Genomic DNA, 21,815 nt, shown 5'->3' on the forward strand with positions numbered 1-21,815 from the left:
AATAAACTGCTACTAGAATATCTTTTCCATCAATTAAGGCCAAAGCTTCAAATTAATATTTCTAACTGGAATATCCACAGTATTTCCTAATCTAATAGCTTCTGGTTGAAACTGTTTTCCACTTTTGTCGTATTTTAATATTAGTCATGTTGCTATCTTTATGACCGCTTGCACTGTTGAGGTAATGATAATTACTACAGCAAGTCAATGTACACCTGAAATCATAATCATCATTTACTAAAATATCTTATATCCCACAAAGCTTGAAACTTAATTTCTTTCATAAGCAAACTGGTTGAGGAAGAAAAAGTGTCTAGCCTTGACTTACAGATGTCATTCTGCATTACCTGTTGTCTGTGTGGAACTCAGGCTAATTAATTATAACAAGCCAATGAAAAGATGGGATCTTAAATAGCACACTGTTCAGAATTTATTTTCCTGCTCTACATTTAAAGCAGCAAGTTATGAAATGAAGTTATCAAGAAATTATCGGTCCACTACTTCACACAGCTATACTTAACCATCTTAAAAAAAAACTTAATGGGACAGGAAGAGCAAAAATTATTTGAGTTGAAAATTCAATTGCAAATGTATTTTTTATTTGCCCCTCTTCTTTAAAAAAACAAAATGAAGTACAACATGAAGGACAACTACTTTAAAATGACTTAACACAAAGCCACGTATGGGCCCCTCAACTCAAAGTACTTGAAACCTTTTCAATCTTTACAGCCCTTAGTCAAATTCTACAAAATAGGTTCTTAGGGAGAAAAAGGTACGTCTCTCAAGATGTTTGTCCCCACAAACATCATTTTGCCATTTATAACATCATCATCATCAAGATGCCTCATCAAATTGATTTTTGCTTTTTCAAATCCAGGAGAAACTGAAAAAACATGAATGCCACAAAATACATCTTGGCATTCTTCCATTTATCTATTACATTTTCCAATAAATACAGCTTTCTTGAAATAAAGTTTCAACTTGGAAATCTGAACCCCTACAGAAGACCATGCAAATAGTACAGCTAAGTATGCACGCTTCTAGTGAAACATATGAATTTTAAATTGGTCTTGATTCTGCAAATTGATCCATCCATGGATTCACAGGCAGAGATGTGCAATCCCTGTGCAGAGGCTTGTGGACAGCAAATTTAATATGATGGCTTACTATGAACGTGTGTTCAATCTATACATAATTTGTACAGAAGTAGTACTGAAAAACCATTATACTGAGAAATTATTAGTGAAAGAAATAAGTTAACACCACTTTAAAAAACAAATTTTCATTAATATTATTTCTTAAACAGTTCTAGATATTTACAAATACTGTAAAGAACGATGCTTACAGCAAAATGGAAAGATTTTAACAGATGATATCCCTTGTATGATTGTATATCAAAAGGTTTGTTTTGAGATTCTTAACAGATGACTGTGTTAAACTATTTCTGGACATATTCAACGTTAACATTAATGAGATCAGAACACGTGTCAGCAGATTGCAAAATGTAGCTAGAAAGAGTTCAACAGCTCGACTTCGTAATTTGGTTAGTAAGTACCCTAATAGTGCTCCACCTCCAACGCCCAAAATAAATTTAAAAACAAAAATACAAACCCCACACAAACAAAAGCAAAACAAAACTGAAAAAGGCCAAATTAAAGAAATTGAAAACACCTAATGTTTGAAGAGTACATATGGATGAAGATTTTAAGGTCACTTAGATATTTTTGAAAGCTTTACACAGTGATTTTTGTTCAAACTCACCATTTAAATAAACAAAAATTACTATATATGTCATATATTCCTTTAAATATAACAAAAGCACTTATAATTTGAACAGGAGACTTCTATTTTTAAAAAACACTGTTTCAAAGATTTTGGAGATGCTGGCATTATATTTTAAATTAAATTGTGATAAAAAAACTTAACATTTTCTTGACTATTTGACAGATACTTACACAAAAAAGGGCATCAGCTGAATAAGAGTCTCTTTTTTGGGATTGGCTGTGAATTCTGGCACAGTTTGAATAATTTTATTCATTACGTTTCTTAGGTAATTTTGTAGCTGCTTGCGTCGCTCTTCTACAAACTTTGCATCCTAAAAATAGAAAGGAAAAAATATAAATGGCACAAAGAATATGTTTTTCAATTCTATAATGTAACTAAACAGTCCTAACAAGCATAAAATTTCATCTTTTGATGATCTATGTTTATTATGTCTATAGAAATGTGTTAGCAATATGTAAAAAACCCATGACTCTAGCCACCTTAGAGAGAAGGAAAATCATGCAACCTAATAAAAACCTGTTTCACAAAAACATCCACTGACACGATGCTGAATTCTCTCCTTGGCAGAATGTCTCTTCTATGGACCAGAATTCTCCTCCTAATAGCATATCTCCATAAATATACTACAATCTTAGAAAGGCAGTGCATAACAGTGGCATAGAGGCAGTGGCATAACAATTTATGCAATTCTTTTTGAGATCCAGAATTACCAGTCTTTGCAGAAGGAAATACTGACTTATTCCCACAATTTCTTCACAATTCCTACTTTTCAGGCGTTGGGTACACAAACTCCAGAATGGATTAACACTTCTCCAGCTTTTTTGTTATTATGTTAATAAATTACTATTTTATGATTCAGTTTTCATGTAGTAGACTGCTTTTTGAAAGATTATATCACAACTCTCATAAAAATGTTTCACTGAAGTTCCTATTGTATTTTAGATCTCAGGATTTTATACTATATTGGCCCCAATAAATAAAATAATTCTATAAAGTCCATATTCTGCTGACGGACTTACAAATTAAAAGTCTAACAACAAGCATAAGGCCATGCATCCTGTAACTTACATCTAGCTTCAACTTTTTCCTGTGAGGGACCACAATTACAGTGAACTATAACATAAAGTCTACACATTTCAGACTAACATAAGACTATAATAGGTTTACAATGAAATTGGGTGCTGGCTGGTTTGAGCTACAGGCAGTATGCTGTATCTCAGGAATGCAGGCATTCTGATCACCTGGTTTAAGTGTCAGAGTATGTTCTTTAGGCATTAAGCCAAAACTATTATTAGACAATTACAGCTCTCAAAGGAAGACTATTATCTATAAGATGTGTTTATCCAACCTGTATTATTTATCCGTGTAAGAAAAGCAGTTGAAACAAATTCTTGTTTCTTGCGAAAAAAATTACAACCCACCAACAAAACACCATAAATTTATTTGACAACACTGAATAAATTCACTGTATTAAAAAGGTTCAAGCCATGCTGCCATGCATGGGATGCAAATCGGAAGATTATTCCTTCCTTAGGTAAACCAGACTAACTCATTGTCAAAGCAGGGATGCTTCCTCAAATTCAGGACTGCTGTAGAGTTCCTAGAACCTTTATTAACATTTTGTTCTGTTCTTATCTCTCATTAGGAAAAGTTACCAGGAACAGCAATATTTTTAGGAGACATAAGAAAATGATAAAAGATTCTGAATGTTTCTCAAAGTAGTAATTTAAATTCATAGAATTAAAAAAAATTTTAAAAAAATCAACAAAAGTTAAGTAAGGAACATTTGCAAATATTGGCAAATAATCCTGTATACTAAAAATAGCCTCATTTTTTTATAATTTAAGGAAGTCTTTTATGCTCTTGTCTTTTAATTGTATGTGATTACTTAATAACATGTAATTGTAATTACCATAACAATGATAATTGTCGAAGACATTCATACTTACAGGCTTCGAAATCTTGGGCAGTGCTTGTGTTGTTTAATTAAGTTCACAAAATTCCAAAATATATACAGATGCATTTTTTTTGTTTTCTAGGTATGAACTTACACCGATGTCCAGCCCTGCTTCACATTCCAGTTTTATATTAATACATGTAATAATCAAGATCAGTGTGAAAATAAAAAAACCTATGTATTATATGGTTTGCCATTTCTTTATCAGTCACATTGTTTTTTAGCAACATACACACACTACGCACACAAATTGTATAGCAAGTGATTCTAGTGTTAATTGATTTAGTAAAAACCGAAGAAATGAAGTCTGAAAACTCTTGGAAACTGATACTTTATTAAAGAACAAAGCTGCATTGTTGACACTTCATGCAATCCACTCTGCAGAGTCACTCACCCAGTACTCCACAACTGAGTACAGTTACTACTCAAACAGAACAGAGCAACAGCTTGCTCCGTGCCCCGCTGCACTGACGAAGTCTGGACAAATGTGTGGAACAGAAGTCTATACAAGCTGTTGGGAAATGTTAAAGCAAAAATTTTAATACATGGTGACACATAATATTAGAATAAAATGGAATGCTAATAATAAATAATAGTGTAGTGCAATACGAACTAACTAATTGACTAACAGAAATTTTATTATTTTCCCTCTTTTCACCAAGACTTTTATTCCTACTGGATTCTTTGACTAGCTCAAGGAACAGCCTTGTCTTCCCATCTTTTCACTGAAAGGATTTGAAGTATCACATCATCCCATTGGCAGGGACGGTAATTTGCTACCACCAGCTGTGTGAGGCAGAAGACAAGAAAGTGTGGCACATAGATCTCAGAGAAGAAGAAAAAGGTTGTGGAACAGCTTTGGTTCTGAAAGCTTCAACCACATGAGTAGTGGTGATGTTTGGCATGTGAGACCATTTCAGTTATGGAGTAATCCTCTCCCCCTGTCCTACCTGACTGCGTACAATGGAGGAAGGAGCTTTGCTTTGGTCTACAAGCCTGCTCCCAGCACAGACACAGCCTCAGCTTAGAGCCATTCCAAAGAACTGGCCTCACCCCCACTACACTTCCTTGATTCTACTTTCATCACTTCTATCTGTTATGTGCTCAAGCCCCTAAGAAAATCTCCATTTTTCAAGGACTACATTCATTAGCACTTTTTCAGTTCTTAACTTTTTTTGGTCACAAATCCTTAACAACAGTACGTTCAGTGAAATAATTTCAATTATGTTAAAATTTTCTCTTAAGCAGAAGCTGCATTCTTTTAGTATGACTTCTGTACTGCACATGTATTTAAATAAATACATCTTTCGCAGGCAGGACCACTTTGTTATAAACACAGGAGCAAAATGCTGAATGTAGGTACTTTCTATCCCTTATGTTATTGTAAAGAATCTCATTAACTACACACAATAATGACACAAAAGAGTTTTCTAATTAAGACTGCCAGAACATGCTTAGGGAATGCATTTTTGCCGTTTACAGCTGATCAAATTAGTGCTTATAATATAGCTATTTTTCTGCCATTTATTCAAGTGAAATACATAACATTTCAGAAATTAAACTCAACCTGAAAACACTTAAAATGTTCTTTTAGCCTAATATAAATTTGATCTCTAAAACAAACACTGAGCACAATCATGAAATTCTGTACCATGTACTAAGGCCCATTGTCTTTACCAGAAGTAATGTAAACCAAGGTCAAAATGATTCAGCTGTAGGTCTATATCGTTAAATGTGCATTTTGCAACAGCAGGTCGGCTACTCAGAGAAATTATTTTACCACATAGTTGTTACTGCCAAGTTGTTGCAGTAATAAAGAGTTTTTGTCACAAAACAGTAAATAGAATAATTGGTAGTGGAAAACCACAATTGGTTCAAAGCCTGGCCAATTTTTTCAGTCTCAAATTCTAAAGAGGTAACTGTTACCCTCTTTTCATTGGACCCAATTATCTACAACTGAAATCTAGTTAGGATTTTATATTCTAACTCCTAAACGATATTTTTATTTACAAGCAAAAAGTAAAGGGAAAGGTTTTGATTTGGATTTGTATCAGTGAAAAAAACCCATACTTTGAGTACATGTTTTTGGTGACTGTGTGAGACTGTATCTGTCAATACAAATCTACACTTGCATATCTATTCACACAGGAAACAGATTTATGTATGCTTGATATGAATGTACTCTGGGGACAAAGTAATTCTGTTAAAATTACAACTACATACACTTTTGCAAAAACCCCTTACATTTTCACAGTATTAAAGGTTATATAGTTTCATTTTTAGGAAAATAAATGCATATATGGGAACATAAAGTAACACTACTAAATAAATGCACACTTTCAAGATCTCATTGAAGAGAGATCCTGCTAACATGGTTGAAAAAGGAGACCTGCTCTCAAAAATATGGATAGGTATTATTACAAAGATCAAAGGCATTTTCTGAAATTCATGTAAGAAAAATGTATAGAAGAAATGGAATGGCTAAGACAAATAAATAGCAGGTCTTGTCTCTAACAAGAAAAAAGAACTTGCATCTTGAATCATGAAGCCAGTCATTTGACCAGTTGGGATCCAAATGACAAGGAAGATCTTTTCTTTGCCTCTTAAATGTCTCTTTTTATTTACAGGAATGCTTTATGAATTTTACCTGCCTTTATTACATATGTTGCTTTTTTTAAAAAAACAACACTAGCAGGAGCTCTGGACAAAAAAACCCAGTAAGTTCTTTCAAATCTGGCTGTAAAAATAAATCTTGAATAATTGTGGCACTGACTTTTTTTCAAGAAGCACATACCAGAAATGGCACTAAAACCAGCATTATACATATTTGGTTCCTAGACTTTCAAGAGCTGTTACTGTTTATAGGACACAAATTATATACAATTTGAAATTATTATAGAAAAAACAGACTGTTCTATATTAAGTTTTTCTCCATTTTTATACAGAACATACTAGATTCTTCCATAACCGATTTGGGAGCACATGTTTTTAAGCATTTTCCTGAGTCAGGCCCTACATGCTGTTTCTGCAAATCTTTCCTTGAAGGTATTTGAACAATTGGCTACAATCTTACTAACTTTAAAACCAAAAGGCAAGGCTAGCTGGCCCTTTCAGTTCTTCTAACTGGGTCCAGTGGTAGACTGAGTGATCACACCAAACTTGAAAAATTTAACTCTTAACTATTACTTGTAAAACATCTCCTACTGTATTCATGATAAACCTAATCCCTGATCCCATGGCACTACAAGGGGCAAAAGAGTATTCAAAGAAGGCAGGAGCTCTGCTTCCAAGATTTGAGATTTCTTTTCAATTCAGAAGATAAACTCTTTGGAGACATATACCCTTAGTGTGAGGGATTATTTATGGACAGCTACTACCACTCTTTGTAATGATGCTGAAATTACCTTATTGTACTTGAAAAGCAGCTCCAATCTGACCAGACAGAAAGCCTCGTATATTCAGTACCACCTGATTAACAATCCATAAAAGCATTCTGCACATAGGAAAGGAACTAGTACGTGCAGGGATACAGTGCCTATAACCATAATCCATTGCCCTTCGTAATTGATTAAGAATCTCTCTTTCCCTGTTAAAAAAAAGGGTACTATATAGAAAGGGACTCAGTTACATAAAAAATAGGGACTCTGATATACATCTGTAGGGCATCTTGGCCACATTAGCACTAATTTATGCAGAGAAAATTTATATTGTGCACAAATTGTTAATTGCGACTTAACATACCAGTATTCACCTTCAATTTGTAGGCATATTTTCTGAAAAATAAAGCTACTACTGTTTCTGCACAAACTACTGTCAAAGTTATTTCCTAGCCTACAGTTCAAGAGAATATACTTTTGATTAAGAGTCCACAAAATTTCAATTAACAAGCAAAACTACTTCAGACTGCAGAAGCATCAAAACACATCTGGGAAAATATTTTTAATCTGAAATTAATGTCTCCCAAAATATTGTATGAAATTCTTTTTGACTGAGAATTTGCCAAGTTTCTGTCCATAGCAAAATGCTAGTATCAAATTACAAATCTCTAAAAATGAGAATACATAATGGAAATCTTATAGACTCTCAACAGATATTAGAAGATGATGTTAAGCTCTAAAACTAAAAAGCAGAATCTAATGTACCATATCTTACGTTACGCTGCTTTGCAGTTTTTCATTACAAGCCAAGTTCATTCCAACTTGCAGTTTAATTTGTTTCACACAACTGCTGGTCTTTCATATACACTGTTAGTATGTAGCAGATGGCAAAACATTGATATTCTTCATTATTAATGGCACAGCTCACTTAAGATGTTTCAAGTACTTTCCATGAGCTGTTGGAAATGGTATGATTGCCATGGTTACCTGCCACGATTTAGGGACAGATAAAACACTTGTATATTCTGCGTTTGGTGCTGTTGCGATCAACATAAAACACACTGCTTCTGATGTTCTAACTATTATTTATCATTTAACTAACCTCCTATTGTTAGCACTGGGGGGGGACGGGGGGACGGGGGACAGGACGACACGACACTACACAACACAACAAAACCAAACAACAAAACAGCTCAGGGCTCAATCCAACTCAAAATAAAAGGAAATATGGCTTTAGGACTTCAATGAAAGCTGTATCAGCCTCTGATACCACACAACGCATCCCATCCTAAATAAAGCTGACAATAGTGCTATTCAAAAATGAACCTGCAAATGCAGAAATAAACTCAGGTTATTCTAGGGTAGCCCAATATTTTTTACCATCTTGGTCAACCAGTCTTAGCAAAATGATCATATCAGGTTTTGTCTATTTAAAAGACACCAAATCGTTAACCTGAAAATGAAGCTGGAAATCAGAAGCTGAAATGGGAGCTAATTAAACATTCAATTGCTGAGTCATTCTCATTGTTTTGTGATTACAAAACAGTTAGATAGCAAGTATTAATTTTTACAGGCTAATTGACACTTTTGCAAAGGTCACAATAAAACATGACTTGAATACACCTGTCCTTCAGTAGCTACTGTATCATGAAACAGTTTTATGGATGTACAGTTTCCAATACTAAATATACCAAATGCTACCATATTAAACAAAAATATTCTCAAAATCATTAAAACTACATCAGCTTAAAATTTCCATCCTCCTTGTATTGCCAGTTTCTGTATGGCAGAATCAGGCTAGCTTTATACAACAAAACAAGGGTATACAATACATGAAATTGCCATTTTTCCCATCCCACTGTGAGATTATTTGTACATTTACTGTTCAGTGGAACAAACAGGAATTTAAGAGGATGAGATACAAAGAAGAAATCAAGGATCTGTCAATTTTTAAAAGAAATCTTTCTTTAAACAGAGATTTACTATGTAATTGTAATTATTATTCTGTATTTCTCTACTAAAATAGTTGATGCATTTCCATTTCCAACTACGGGTTCATTTCAATGATACCAGAAAGTATGTAATGCTTTTAGATAAAGTCATTTGAAAGAGGCATTGCTGCAAACCCATCCAGCAGCAGACATGCTAAGGGTGAGCTACAGTCCTTTCAATGACCTCAGTCTAGCACAAATTTACGTGGACAATTGCAACATTTTCATTAGCATTTCTAATTTTTTGAGATGTGAGGCATGTCCTGCAGTACTACGCAATGCTGCTCAGCACAGCCTACCTGTTCAGTAAGGAAATGGCTGCTCGACAGCTGTGCCAGCCTTCTCAGGTCACCAGAAGAGCTGCAAGCCCAGTCTATGCCTCGCAAATACATTTTTTATTCAAATGTTAATTTTTGAAAAAATTCTTACCTTTTATTTTAAGAGAGCAGTTTATATATCACAGCATTATAGCTACTAAGGTTTATAGTCATACTAAGGTTTTGTCTGTGCTTTCTTGGAATATAATGTTGCTGTATAGCATCCTCTAAGCAAGTCCAGAGCACAAGCATGTTAACAGACACATGCAAGTGTGCAGTGCACAGGCCCTGTCAAAACAACAGACAATCCCATTTTGATGAATTCTTCCCCCGTGTAATAAATCTCAGTCAAACTATGTCTTGTACCTCTCTAAATTGGCTCAGGCATTTACAGAATCCTGGAACCAAGTACGTTTCTTAAGATACCTGGCATTTTCAAGCTAGCAATATCATCCATCCAAAAGGCTAAACTTTCTCAAAACCCTCTTTGAGAAAAAGTGTTAAAAATGAATAAATATATCAACAGAAAAAAAGAGAGCTTGAGGATAAGACTAAAACTGATCTCTTTTCAGTATTGTGTTTAATGCCACTGTTAGAAAAAGAACTCAATTGGTAATGTTATGCTAACAAAATCCAGTGTAATCTAAATACTTTGTTATTTAAAGACATAAATGCCAACCATGTGTCAATTTGTCAACTGGTCAGGAATCAACTGGTCATTAAAAAGCATCAGTAGAAAACTGCAGCCTAGAGCAAGACCCCTAGGGCTTATCTTTCGCTCAACTACTGAACAGGGAAATTCTGTTTTCTTCTCAGACCAACTATTATCAGCTCTGTATTTCTATTAAGGAAATTCTGGAAACTACAGCAACAGTTCATGAAATTGAGATCCATTTTTTCACTAGCCTATATTACAGTAATAACTATCAACAGTATTAGTTAAAATGTGTCTCAGTTCAGTGCTTTCCCCCAACACTGCAGTTCTCTTTCTTAATTTCTTTCTTTTATCAGGTTTGAAAATGCCCTGAAGACCAATAAAGACAGACTCTAAATTTAAAACAACAACAAAACCACCCCAAAACCCTTTAGAAACATGGTACATAACAGTGCTTACAGTGTACAAGCTTATACATACAAGCTTACAGGATGACTTCCCTTAAAAATAAAATAATAAATTAATTAAAAAGAAAACAAAAACAAAAAGTGAAGAGCAAAACCCACAAACAGGTTAACAAAAACCTAAAATTTCTCTTCTACCCTCTCAGCAAGTGAAAGAAATTGCTGTCAAAATTCCCCACAAAGTTCAGTAACAATTGTTTCTCTACCACATTTCAGTATTTTCCCTTCCCACTAAAAACCTTCTAACAGAACTTAGGCCACTTCCCTCCCTCTTGTTGAATAGTTCCAGCAAGTCACGAGGGGGGGATACTAAGAGAATATGGATGGCTGCAGACTGCCACAGAATTGCTGAAAAAGGATGGTTACAGGGAGCCGCAAAACAGCCCAGGTACCACTCTCTTGGCTAACCTCTCCCCTGATAGATCTAGCTAAGATTACAGCAGTCCTGCTTAGTCTGCTGATAACCAGCAACATCTAAGACATCTAAAGCAGATCTGCAAGAAGGCTGCTAGCTTCTGGCTACTGTCCACACCTGTGGACTACCAGTATCCAAATACGTTTATTTGAAATGTTTTAACTCTAGCAAGTAAAAGTATGATTAAACAAAACAAAACAACCAACCAACCAAAATAACCCAGAAAAAATCATTAATACAGCAGTTTACCACCCCAACTGCCGAATAGTAGTGGGATAAAAGATGGCCTTTGAACTTTACTCCCACTGAAAAGACTAGATGCTTCTTTAATAGAATTTTTTGTTCATATACACTCAGATAGGATGATTCTGATTTCTAAAACAAAAATTGACTGAATGAGGAATACTGGTATCAAGTGCCTGTTACTTATAGTACCCTCATGTAAAGGTATTTTACATGGTACAATGAGGAAAAGCAGGTTTTTCATGCAGAAAGTGTCTCCATCATTCCACATGATCTGAAGTATTCAATATTTAGTTTTCTCTGCTTTTAAAAAAATTATCACTGAATATGTTTACTACTAGCAATCACCCCAAAAGCTGCAGAGCAAGTAAGATTAGAATTTGCTGATATTTATAAAGCAATACATTGGCGGGGGGAGAGGGGGAAATAATATCAAGCCTATTGACAGGTACATAAAGACAGAAAAATGTGGGTAAAATTTCGAATTCACAGAGAAAATAGGTTTTAGTTTTACTTCTGTAATCAGGTGTCCCTGCTAAGGTGTCTCTGAAAGGCAATTTATTAATCCAAATTACTTTGTAACTTAGCATCACCATCACAATAAGAAACAAATTTAGAAAATTATTTTTATATTTTCATTTTATACCAGGAGGCTACTAGAATACCTAAATGACACGAGTTGTTATAAAACTGCAACTTTTCTAGCAGTTGTCCAAGCAGCATGTAAATTACATTACTTTCTCCCCGCCCCGTCCCCCCCGTCCCCCCCCCCAATGTCATGACGTAAAGCAAGACCATCTCAACTGTTTCTATGGGCTCTATCTTTAATAATTTGTTAGGACAAATTGCTTCTCTTAACTAGAGGATTACAAGACAGCAAAAATAAAAACACCTCTCGACAGGCAAATTTTTGTTTTGTAGACCCTAAGTAGTCTGTGTTCCTTCTTCCTAAACTTCAACACCAATTAACAGCAAATATTTGTAACTTGAAAAGAAAAAGAGTCAATTCACTATTTTCATGAAATGTTATACTTGAGCACTAAATGAACACATTAATTCAGTGAGACATTCTTGAAGAGATGGGTAAGTACAAGTTGGCAAACTGTTTATCTTTTAAATTAAACCACCGAAAATGAAATATACTACTCTGCACTGTGCTAGCTTTAACCTTCATGCTGAGTTTCAGGTAACCCAGACATTTCATACTACAGAACTTGAAGATGAAGTGTTTGCTATAAAGTATTTGTCATATAAAAGCCAACCATTTCCTACTGACATTTCTCTTCTCTTAGATAGTGATATGACAAAAAAATGTAAATTAAGAAGAACTGAATGCTCTTTTCTAAGTGCTGTATACATAAAACATCAACTGCAGTCTTTTCCAGTAGAAAACCCAGAGGATCTGGATTCCAAATCTGAAATACTCTGTAGTCCCCCTTAGTGTGCAGGTGACAGTGTCAGCAAAGAGGTGTGCTGTGACTAGAAATCTTAATAATTGTGCCAAGTGTGAAATTGTTTTTATTTCTATCTGTATGGTACTTCAATTAAGTTACCGATTTGAAAACTAGATTGTATTAATTTAATCTCAATGGCTATTTAAAGCTCATACTTCTTTGAGAATTGAACTTTCCAGTTATGAAGTAACATGGTGAACTTAGAGGACAAAGTTTCTTTTATGGCTTTAGAATGCCATAAAAAACAGTGTTACAGAATTAATGCATATGGCTGTAAGATTAATTTGAGTTCCTTTCCTGATCTGAACATAACACAAAAGGATCCCTTTCTTTTCAACCATATGACAGCACAAGCATGTCTGTCAAATTTATATTAGCTACAGTTTTTCGTAAAACCCACAAGGCGAAATAGTATATGAAAATAACTCAATATACTAGTTAAGTCCACTAAGAGGGTTGAAAACTAAAATCTACTCACTTTGAAAATCAAGAATAATATACAGTTTAAGCACCTATATTACATCATCCAAAAATCAAATAAAGTAAGCATTAATGAAAGCAATCCTTAACTTCAAATTTTTAATATACAACTTAAGGATTTATATTTCCAAAGCTTTTCTCCTTTAATAAATATATTCCCATTCTGAAACATCAGAAAGTCATAATATTCTACTAATTCTACTTGAAGACATCAGTTATCAAAGCACAGTGCTAAAAAAATTATTTAGCCAACTGCCCCAAAGGCATTAGCTAGTAGTTTTGCTTTCTTCTCTGCTTTCTAAGTCACAGCTCCTTATGACAGTATGACTTTGAAAAACTAATCTGATGAAGTACAGTTTCTATGACCTACTCAACCACATAAAGTACAAAAGCACATATATCTGTACTTCTGATTTCAATGCAAGTCAAACACATATTTAAATTTTAGGATGGTCTGAAGTGCTTTGCTGAATCAAGACAGAAAAACATACAAGCCTAAAATGAAATTACTTCCTTCCCTAAGATTCTTTCTGAATCATCCTCTTTTAAGCATTCCATATTTCTCCTGTTACTGTCTATGTACTAGTTAAACAGGAATTGTTATACTTCCTATTTTAAAACACGTATTTCAAACACTACCAGTACATTGACGATTACAATCACATTTGCTATCATGGCAACAAAATTTACATTGGGACGTATGCATGGAACTTGTGAATTAATTCCTTTAAACCACGAACATGATTTTCCATGTCAGTCTACAATTACTGGTAGCGTTTTTATTAATGTGATGGTCTAGGATATTTATTGGAATGGTAGTGAAGTTGGAAAAAGTATGAACACAGGCCCTTCTCCAGATCTGAAAGATGCAGGAAGTTTCATTCCGTGTTTCTGTCAGTCCTGAATGCTCATCTGTGAGTCAACAGTATCTCACAGTTTCACTACATCACAATAGCAAAATATATACCATGTTAACGTGTGTATAAAACTATGTAATGTACTGTGTAAAGTAGTGAGCATCAGACAATAAAAACTGAATTTTGAACTCATATTGTGTTGTAAATGTGACTGATTATTGCAAACACACAGGTCAGGTCTTGAGGAGGCAGAAATCCTCTATTGAATATGTCAATAGCCTTTAAAAGAAAATTACGTAGCATCATGCTCTCTGAAAAATACTAGCAAAGCAAGTGGGTTTTTTTCCCAGCTATCTCATCAAATCATTCATCTCTGTCCTCAGCCCAACCCAGTAGCAGCTACCCCACTCTTTCCCGCAGAAAAATACTTGCACAAAAGTTAACAAGAAATTTAAACACCAGAACTGTATCTTAGATACTTGCAAATATAAAAGCACTTCATGCCACAGAGACAGTAAAAACAAGTTAACAAGAGGAAGCAGAGGATCCAGTACTGGAATCTTCATGGAAATGCTTTGGTCTGGCGACCTCTGTCCCTAACCCAGAAAGGTTCCCCTCAGGGGAACCTCAAGGACAGCTTACCACTCAACCACAAACTCTGAAACATAATAGAGAACAGCACTGCCTCCTTGACCTATGCATGATGAAAAGGCTTACAGCCTTTTCCCTTGCTTCTTTCTGCCAAACTCGGGGGGGGCTTCCTTAAAAAACCTTAATTCCTCTCATGCTCCTCCTCCTCTTATTCCTTTCCAAGGCGTTTAGTACCTCCACCATCTGGTCTAAAAAGCAGCTTTAAAAGGGTAGCTGTCTCTGAATAGACAGGTCCTGCTGGCCCAAAATGGCAGATCAACTTTCTACAGTAAGGAAGCACATAACACGGGTTACACATCAATGGCATAATGTGAAACCCTTAAGAGCAAAAATATTAAAATTCAAACTCTAATTTGAATGGCTTCAAATTACTTCACATATATACATATACACACACACGCACAGAGCCAGACAACTCCTTACTTGATAAACTTTTAAAAAACAATAAACATTATAAGCATAAGACACAAGCTATATTCTGTTTTCTTTAATTTGCAGTAAAATCTTTACCTTCTATACCTTTTGATCCTAACATAGTTATCCTCCAGACCGCCTTAAACTCTCCTCTGTCTTCAGCAACAGGCAAACAGACCAGACACTGATAAAAAAGCAGCTATACTGGCAGAAAAAAGTCCCTGGTGAATAGAACTTGCAGAATTACAAGATACATTACAGAAGCCAACTTCATATATATCCTAAATGCTGTCTTTGATGTCATATGCCTGCACATGTGTGGATACATATATGTACAAATAGATCTTTTAAGATACATACATATAATATTTACAAGCTTTTAAAGTAATTACATACACAAAATAATCCACAATTTAGCTTCATCACCGACAGGCAAGAGGGACATATTTACTTTATTGAACTAACATTTGGGCATGAAACAAACTATGGCTAGAGAAACAGCTCACAGACTGCAGTTGCATGGGCTAAAAATGATGCTGCTGCCCTCAACATTTTCTCCTAGACAGAAAACTTACTTTAGATTTCTGTATTGTTCCTCCTATGCAGTTGAGGAGTCATGGCAAAGTCACTCTCTTCTAATCTCAGAAAAGTGCTGTGTATTCTTTCCATATGGGGTATCCAATGGTTTAAAGGAAAGCAAAGGATATCAAGCAGTCAAGTCAGCACTCAGTGGAAAGCTACCTTATTCAATTTCTACACACTTAGACAATCACTGAATACACATCTTCAGTGGAAGCAAAGAACCATTTCTATTTTGATATGTCCTCTATTAGGACAATACCCTTGAAGAGGATACTTATTTAGATGTTTACTCAGTTACTAAAGTCCATTCTTTAATTGCTTCAGTCTGCCCAATGCAGAAGTAGCAACTGAGATAGATTTTAAGGACATTGCAATATTCAAAAAATTAGAATAATAGGTCCAGTAAATACTCACATATTACTACTCAACACTAGTCTGAAAGCAACATTTCAAGAAGTGAGAAACCAACACAGCACAAAGGTTCAGAAGCTAAATGTAAGGGCTCATCTTAAATGAAAAAAATTAAGCTATATTTCTATGCAGGAGCATACAGGGATCCCTCTGGAATCGAGTATTACGATCGTGTGAAGCTTCTCTTCATGAGCTTCACATAACTCAGCACACTCTAGACCTAGAGTGTGCTGGCTAATGGAACCAAACCAGTCCTTTGGACGTTAGGAACCTGACAGGAAGGCAGTAGTCACAAAGACTTAAACTGTGATAATGGAAGTATGAATTCAAAAGATCCAAAGCACCTGAAGGCTACCTAGAAGGCAAAAATCTATTTCATGCAAGAAAACCATAGTTTGAAATTGCAAGTCTTGTTATATACACCTACATATAAAATATTTAGCAAACCACAAACCAGGCTGATACATGGGGAGCATTTGTAAGTTTTAAATAAAATGATCTGCAGTTTAAAAAAGAAGTACAAAAATATACAATGAGTATATGACATTTCTCTTATACATACAACAAAAGAGAACGAATATGTTTCATGTTTTCACTCAATCAAAACATTGATAAACTGAAGGAAGAACACTTATTCTTGCAAGGACTACTGATAAAGATTTTGACAACTATTCGCTACCAGCACTGAAAAATCATTAGTAGAAAATATACAGCATGGGGACTAGCATATATGAAACTTAATACATGGAGTCTTGCAAGCATTATTGTTCTATTTTCCTTCAGTAACTAAATTATCTGTTCTGACTTGATTCAAAGCAACATTTATGTATCAAATTATTCTTTTCATTGCTTTACATTAGTTCTAACTTACTACATTCAAATGTTTAAACTTATACACTGAAAATAACGTTACCAGCCTGAAAGGCAAATACACACTGTTCTTTGTAATTGAAAAAAGGTTACTTGTCCAAACCAGTATTCTTTTCTCTTCCCTGTTCATTTCCTACTAATTGGTTTTCTGTATATTAGATTTACGTTTCCTCAAGCATTAAAGATAGTTTCTAATCGTATATACATAATTTGTTGAAAGATCATGTACATGAACTGTTAAGATAAATTGTCCCAACTTTAGGCAAACAAGTGAAAGGCAAAAATACATTAAAAACATAATAATTTGAATTAATATAAATATTAGATTCTCTTATCTATTGTTTTACAATTATTAAACATTTTCAAATTTCACTGCTAGTTGATGACAATATATATGCAATAATACTTGATTTTCTCAGGTTTTAAAATCCTTATTCAGCTGAAACTCTGCTTTCTTTTTGCATTTTCCCTGTGTCAAACTTTGCAACTTTGCATTTGAACCTGATCTCCCTGATTTCTATTGCAGTAAGCAGGAAAATTATGCAGGAAAATTAATAGTTCTCCATAGGTTTTTTCTACATTACTCTCTTCTAGTCAAGTTCCCTCCTCAAAGGTCCAATATTTTGCATAGCAAAACAGTGGATAGTATTTTGTGACTCTGCAGTAGTGGTTCTAGGTCATTCTGTAGAACATGGTGTCCTCTTGTAGTCTTGGAGGTTCCCTCAATCTGAGACATATAACTGAACACCAGATTTAGTGCTGGTATCAAGGGAGGTATCAATAACAGCAAAACCCTCTTTCAATGCCACTAACATTTAGAATAAGCATGTCACCTTCATTAGCCTCACAGTACCAAACACAGTATATTAAAAATATGCAATAAATAACATCATTCAGGTACAGACCTGAAGGATATAAAAGCACACAACACCATTTCCAAAAAGTTGTAAAATAGTTATTTTTAGCCATTTACACATGGAGGACTACGTTTTACCAATATGTTACTTGGGCATCCAATAACACTGAGGATTTGTAAAGAATATGAAAAACATAGATTAACATGAACTGAATAGAGATACTTCGGTTAGCAGAATTTAGCTACCGAAACTGCTCTCTAGGCACTGATTTAAGATTGTATTGATTAATGTGGAAACGGGAAAGCAGCTGCAATTCTATTAAAAACAGTGTAACTAATATCGGAGAGAAAAAATTTCTGTTGAAATCTAACAGCATATCTAAAAGGGTAGCCACTAAAGTTAAAAATGCAGTATTGAAAAAAGTAGTATTGACAGTATCTCTTCTAATGTTTATTACCAAACATTTACATGTGTAACATCCTGCACAAATCCCTCATCCTAAACTGAAAGTTCTACAGAATTCCAAGACAGACATTCCCACATGAATTAATTAATTTTACACTGAATTTTTAAACCTTACAATTACTTCAACTTGTTCTGTCATGGAAAGGAGGGCTATCTCAAGGCCATGAACCCATCTCAGTCAGTCACACGGTGCAATGTTTTCCAAGAGGCTACTTCTTCTGCTGGATCTACAGGGTAATTGTTCCTGAAGCACAATCCACCATACAGCACAAAACCATGCAATATGCCTAAATGCCATACATCCTATGACACGGTATAGAAAACAGCACCACCAAAAGGACAAAAATTTGCCTACACAATGTGCTGTGGAAATAAGCTCATGTGATAGAGGTAAGCTCTTGCAAAGCTGATGTGAAAGCACCACTTTGGGACTTGCAAGCTGTTTACAGCAGGTAGCCAGAAGTATAATCACTAATCAGTTCTGATTATATAACTGGATTGTGTCTCATCATAGGAGTCTTTCAGGAGTGCAAGAGATGGCAGCCACTTCTTACTGTAAAGAAAAGATACTTTTCCTGAGATCTGATATGACAGAAAGTGATTGTGGGTTTATGCATGATTAAGGTAGAATTTTGGCCCAAAGCTAAAGCACTGAAAGAATAAGCGATGCAAAATTTTTAACGAGTTGCTCAACTGATAATTTTGTATGCATCAATTGTGCAACTGAAGTTGGAATTCAATTAGTATTTAAAGTTATTAAGGATGAAAGACTATCAAAAAAAGCTTAAAAGAAGGCTTTTGTAATTAATTGAAGTGGCTGATACTCCAGCACTTCAAAGAAGGAGAATTAGTTATGTAACAAAGAAGAAAATACATTGTTTCTATTACAAAACTATCCACTAAAAATGAAATTAAAAATGCATGATCTTCTAATATATGAAAAAAAGCAGAAAAGCTCTCATAAGTACTTTCATTTACTAGGTTAGTAAGCAATGAACAACCACATTAACTCTGGACTTTATGCCAAGCAGAGAGACCTACAGATTTCATTGATAAATTCCAGATATATTTATATCACTACCACTTACTCTAGATTGTGTGCATTACTACTCATTTCATATCACATGTGCCAAGTTTACCTACTCATTTTTACAGAACACTTGGGAAATCATTTGAAGTCAGTCAGAGTTACTATCTTTAAACATTCACAATCCACATTCAATGACATCTGAGTGCCATTAAGGAATTTATAAATATGATTTTTTTTTCTATTTGTTTTTTAACTTTTATATTCTTCATACAAATTAGCAATGATGATTTTTCTATCCTAGACAAAGTTGCAATAGATATAATTAGCATGATTCTGGCATTTTAGTGATACATGTATTAATGTGATCTTAGGCCAAATAGAATGTCATGAAGATCTTGGAGTATTTTAGTCATTATGTCAGCTTTCTTTTGATGACTACACTGATCACTATGGTTGATGCTTCTTAGATATTTGATACAGGAACTCAGTGATTCTAAGGAAAAAAAAACCAAAACAAAAAAAAAAAGAAGGAGAAAATCCCTTATAAAAGCTAACAAATTTGATTAACATTAGGAATGCAGATTTAAGCACCCAGTGGTTTAGTATAGATGTTTTCAGTCATGAGCATGATTTAAATCTCAAATATTTTACTTGTGATAGTGAAACAATTTTTTCACATCATTGCTACACTGTAAAGAACTACTTTGATTACTTCTCTACTCAATTCTTACTGGATTTGTGATGTATATTGCAATGTGTATTTAAACTCTTGAACATTTTAAAGGTTTGGTGATTAAGGATTAAACTACACGATACTACATATTTACTACATACATACTACAATATTTACTGTATTTGTTGCAAAATCCCTATATGATAGGAAAACACAGAAATTCCCATTTTAAAATGGGACAGCTAAGACACAAAGACACAGATTATTGGAATTAAGCATCCAAATGCCTTTAAAAAGTTGGTTCAAAGAACTTACAACAATTGGTAAAGAGCACAGGAAATTTAAGGAATTTAGACTGATACTTTTTAAAATTTACAGGAATATTTAATGAATTACCAGTGTTCATTGCTGACATTTATTGAAAAGAATGGAGTAGAGATTACATTTTACATATACAGCTGTCCAGTACAGTTTGGGGGGTTTTATGCATTTGTCTACTGTGTATGTCATCAATATTTCATTTAGTAAAAATGTTTAAGTTTTCTTTCCATTGAGTGGAAAAATCAATGCATTAACTACATTATCAGTCAATCTGCAGCTGATGAGGGCAAAGTCTGTATAAAAGTAGCAGGTGTAAAAAATATTTATGATAGTCATCTCTTTTTTTGTATGCGTGAATAAGAAAGGTTTTTTCCCCAACTCTTACTGATACTATTAGTTCTTTTAAGTACCTTGTTCCCAATGGCCTTTTTCGGTGGAAAGTTAAAAGTCCTCACTTGCTGGTATTTATTCTGTAATTTATGATGCAAGCTTCTGAACTCCGCATATCTTCGATAAACATTCCATTCATCATCCTTTATCCTAATATAGACCTGGAAAATACAGACATGGAAGGAAATAAATGAAAGACAAACCATTGAACTAATATATCACCTTCACTCTTTAAGGCTTCATGGCTTAACACCTTCCCATTCATGATGCAATGGTACCAGAAGTTCCAGGATCACTTATCCATAGATACATCTCTGACTGTACATTTGCTGTTTCTGTTGTATGGGTCATTAATCTTATTCTCTCCATTCTTCTCTCTCCTTCTCCTTTTCTCTCTTTTTATTACATTAATCAAAACAAACATAGCTTGCTCATTTTAATGTGACTCTGGGGCAACCATGGTAGCACTTTTTGTTACAACGGTTTCCAGCATAGTTTACTAGCCAGTGATGAAAGGAAAAAATAATTTAATATCACTATAAAATTGATTTCTATGTACTCAACACAGTTTTTCAACTTTGTAAATTAGCTTTGTAGCATCAGAATTGCAAAACATAATTTTATCCAAAGTATGAAACTTAATTTACTTTTTAAGAAAAATTTACATTGAAAACTAAACTAGAAATTTTATTGTTTGGAAAATAAACACAGTTCATTCTTTCTGCTTGTATAGGACATTAAGTATAATTTAACACAGCTGTAGTTTTTGTGATTCTGTTTTTGTTTGCCACTCAATTATTTCATGAGCATATTACCAATTACAAGCTAAATATTCACATTCTCTAGGAAAATTTCATGCAGAAGTGAAATATACTTACAGAAAGCTGAGATTTCATTCATTACTAGGGAATAACCTTTCCTCTACAGAAATGAACCCACAGTTTCAAGGAGTGCTGAAATAGCACAAGTCAGAAACTATAATCCAAGCATCAAAACTCAAGATCCAGTGACCTTTTCCTTAGCTGCTTCTATAGAATCTGTAGCTCATTCATTCTCGTGTGTGTGTTAATAACCTCAGTATTTTGCATCACAAATTAAGCTGAAATAGTACTGATAACAGTGCACTGCCTTGCTTCTCTAACAAAACCCAGTAATT

General features: G+C 34.3%; 1 protein-coding gene across 6 annotated transcripts in view; it reads right to left on the bottom strand.

Moving 5' to 3' along the window:
• The window catches only part of SNX29 (sorting nexin 29), a 144,644-nt gene that overhangs the window by 36,922 nt on the left and 85,907 nt on the right, over positions 1–21,815 (bottom strand). For 4 of the 6 annotated variants that reach the window (XR_011329307.1, XM_069809977.1, XM_069809981.1 and 1 more), the window contains 2 exons: positions 20,680–20,820; positions 1,956–2,095 (listed from right to left, as the gene is read on the bottom strand). Coding sequence is in view for 4 of the 6 variants with exons in the window: in XM_069809977.1 (XP_069666078.1) it covers positions 1,956–2,095; positions 20,680–20,820 (281 nt within the window). In the remaining 2 variants the exon portion in view is untranslated. Of the gene's footprint in view, positions 1–1,955; positions 2,096–4,136; positions 4,254–19,494; positions 19,769–20,679; positions 20,821–21,815 lie in introns of those variants that run through there. The other 2 variants (XR_011329308.1, XM_069809979.1) reach the window with 2 other exon arrangements.

Source organism: Haliaeetus albicilla, chromosome 22 (genome assembly GCF_947461875.1).
Source record: "Haliaeetus albicilla chromosome 22, bHalAlb1.1, whole genome shotgun sequence".
NCBI lineage: Eukaryota > Metazoa > Chordata > Aves > Accipitriformes > Accipitridae > Haliaeetus > Haliaeetus albicilla.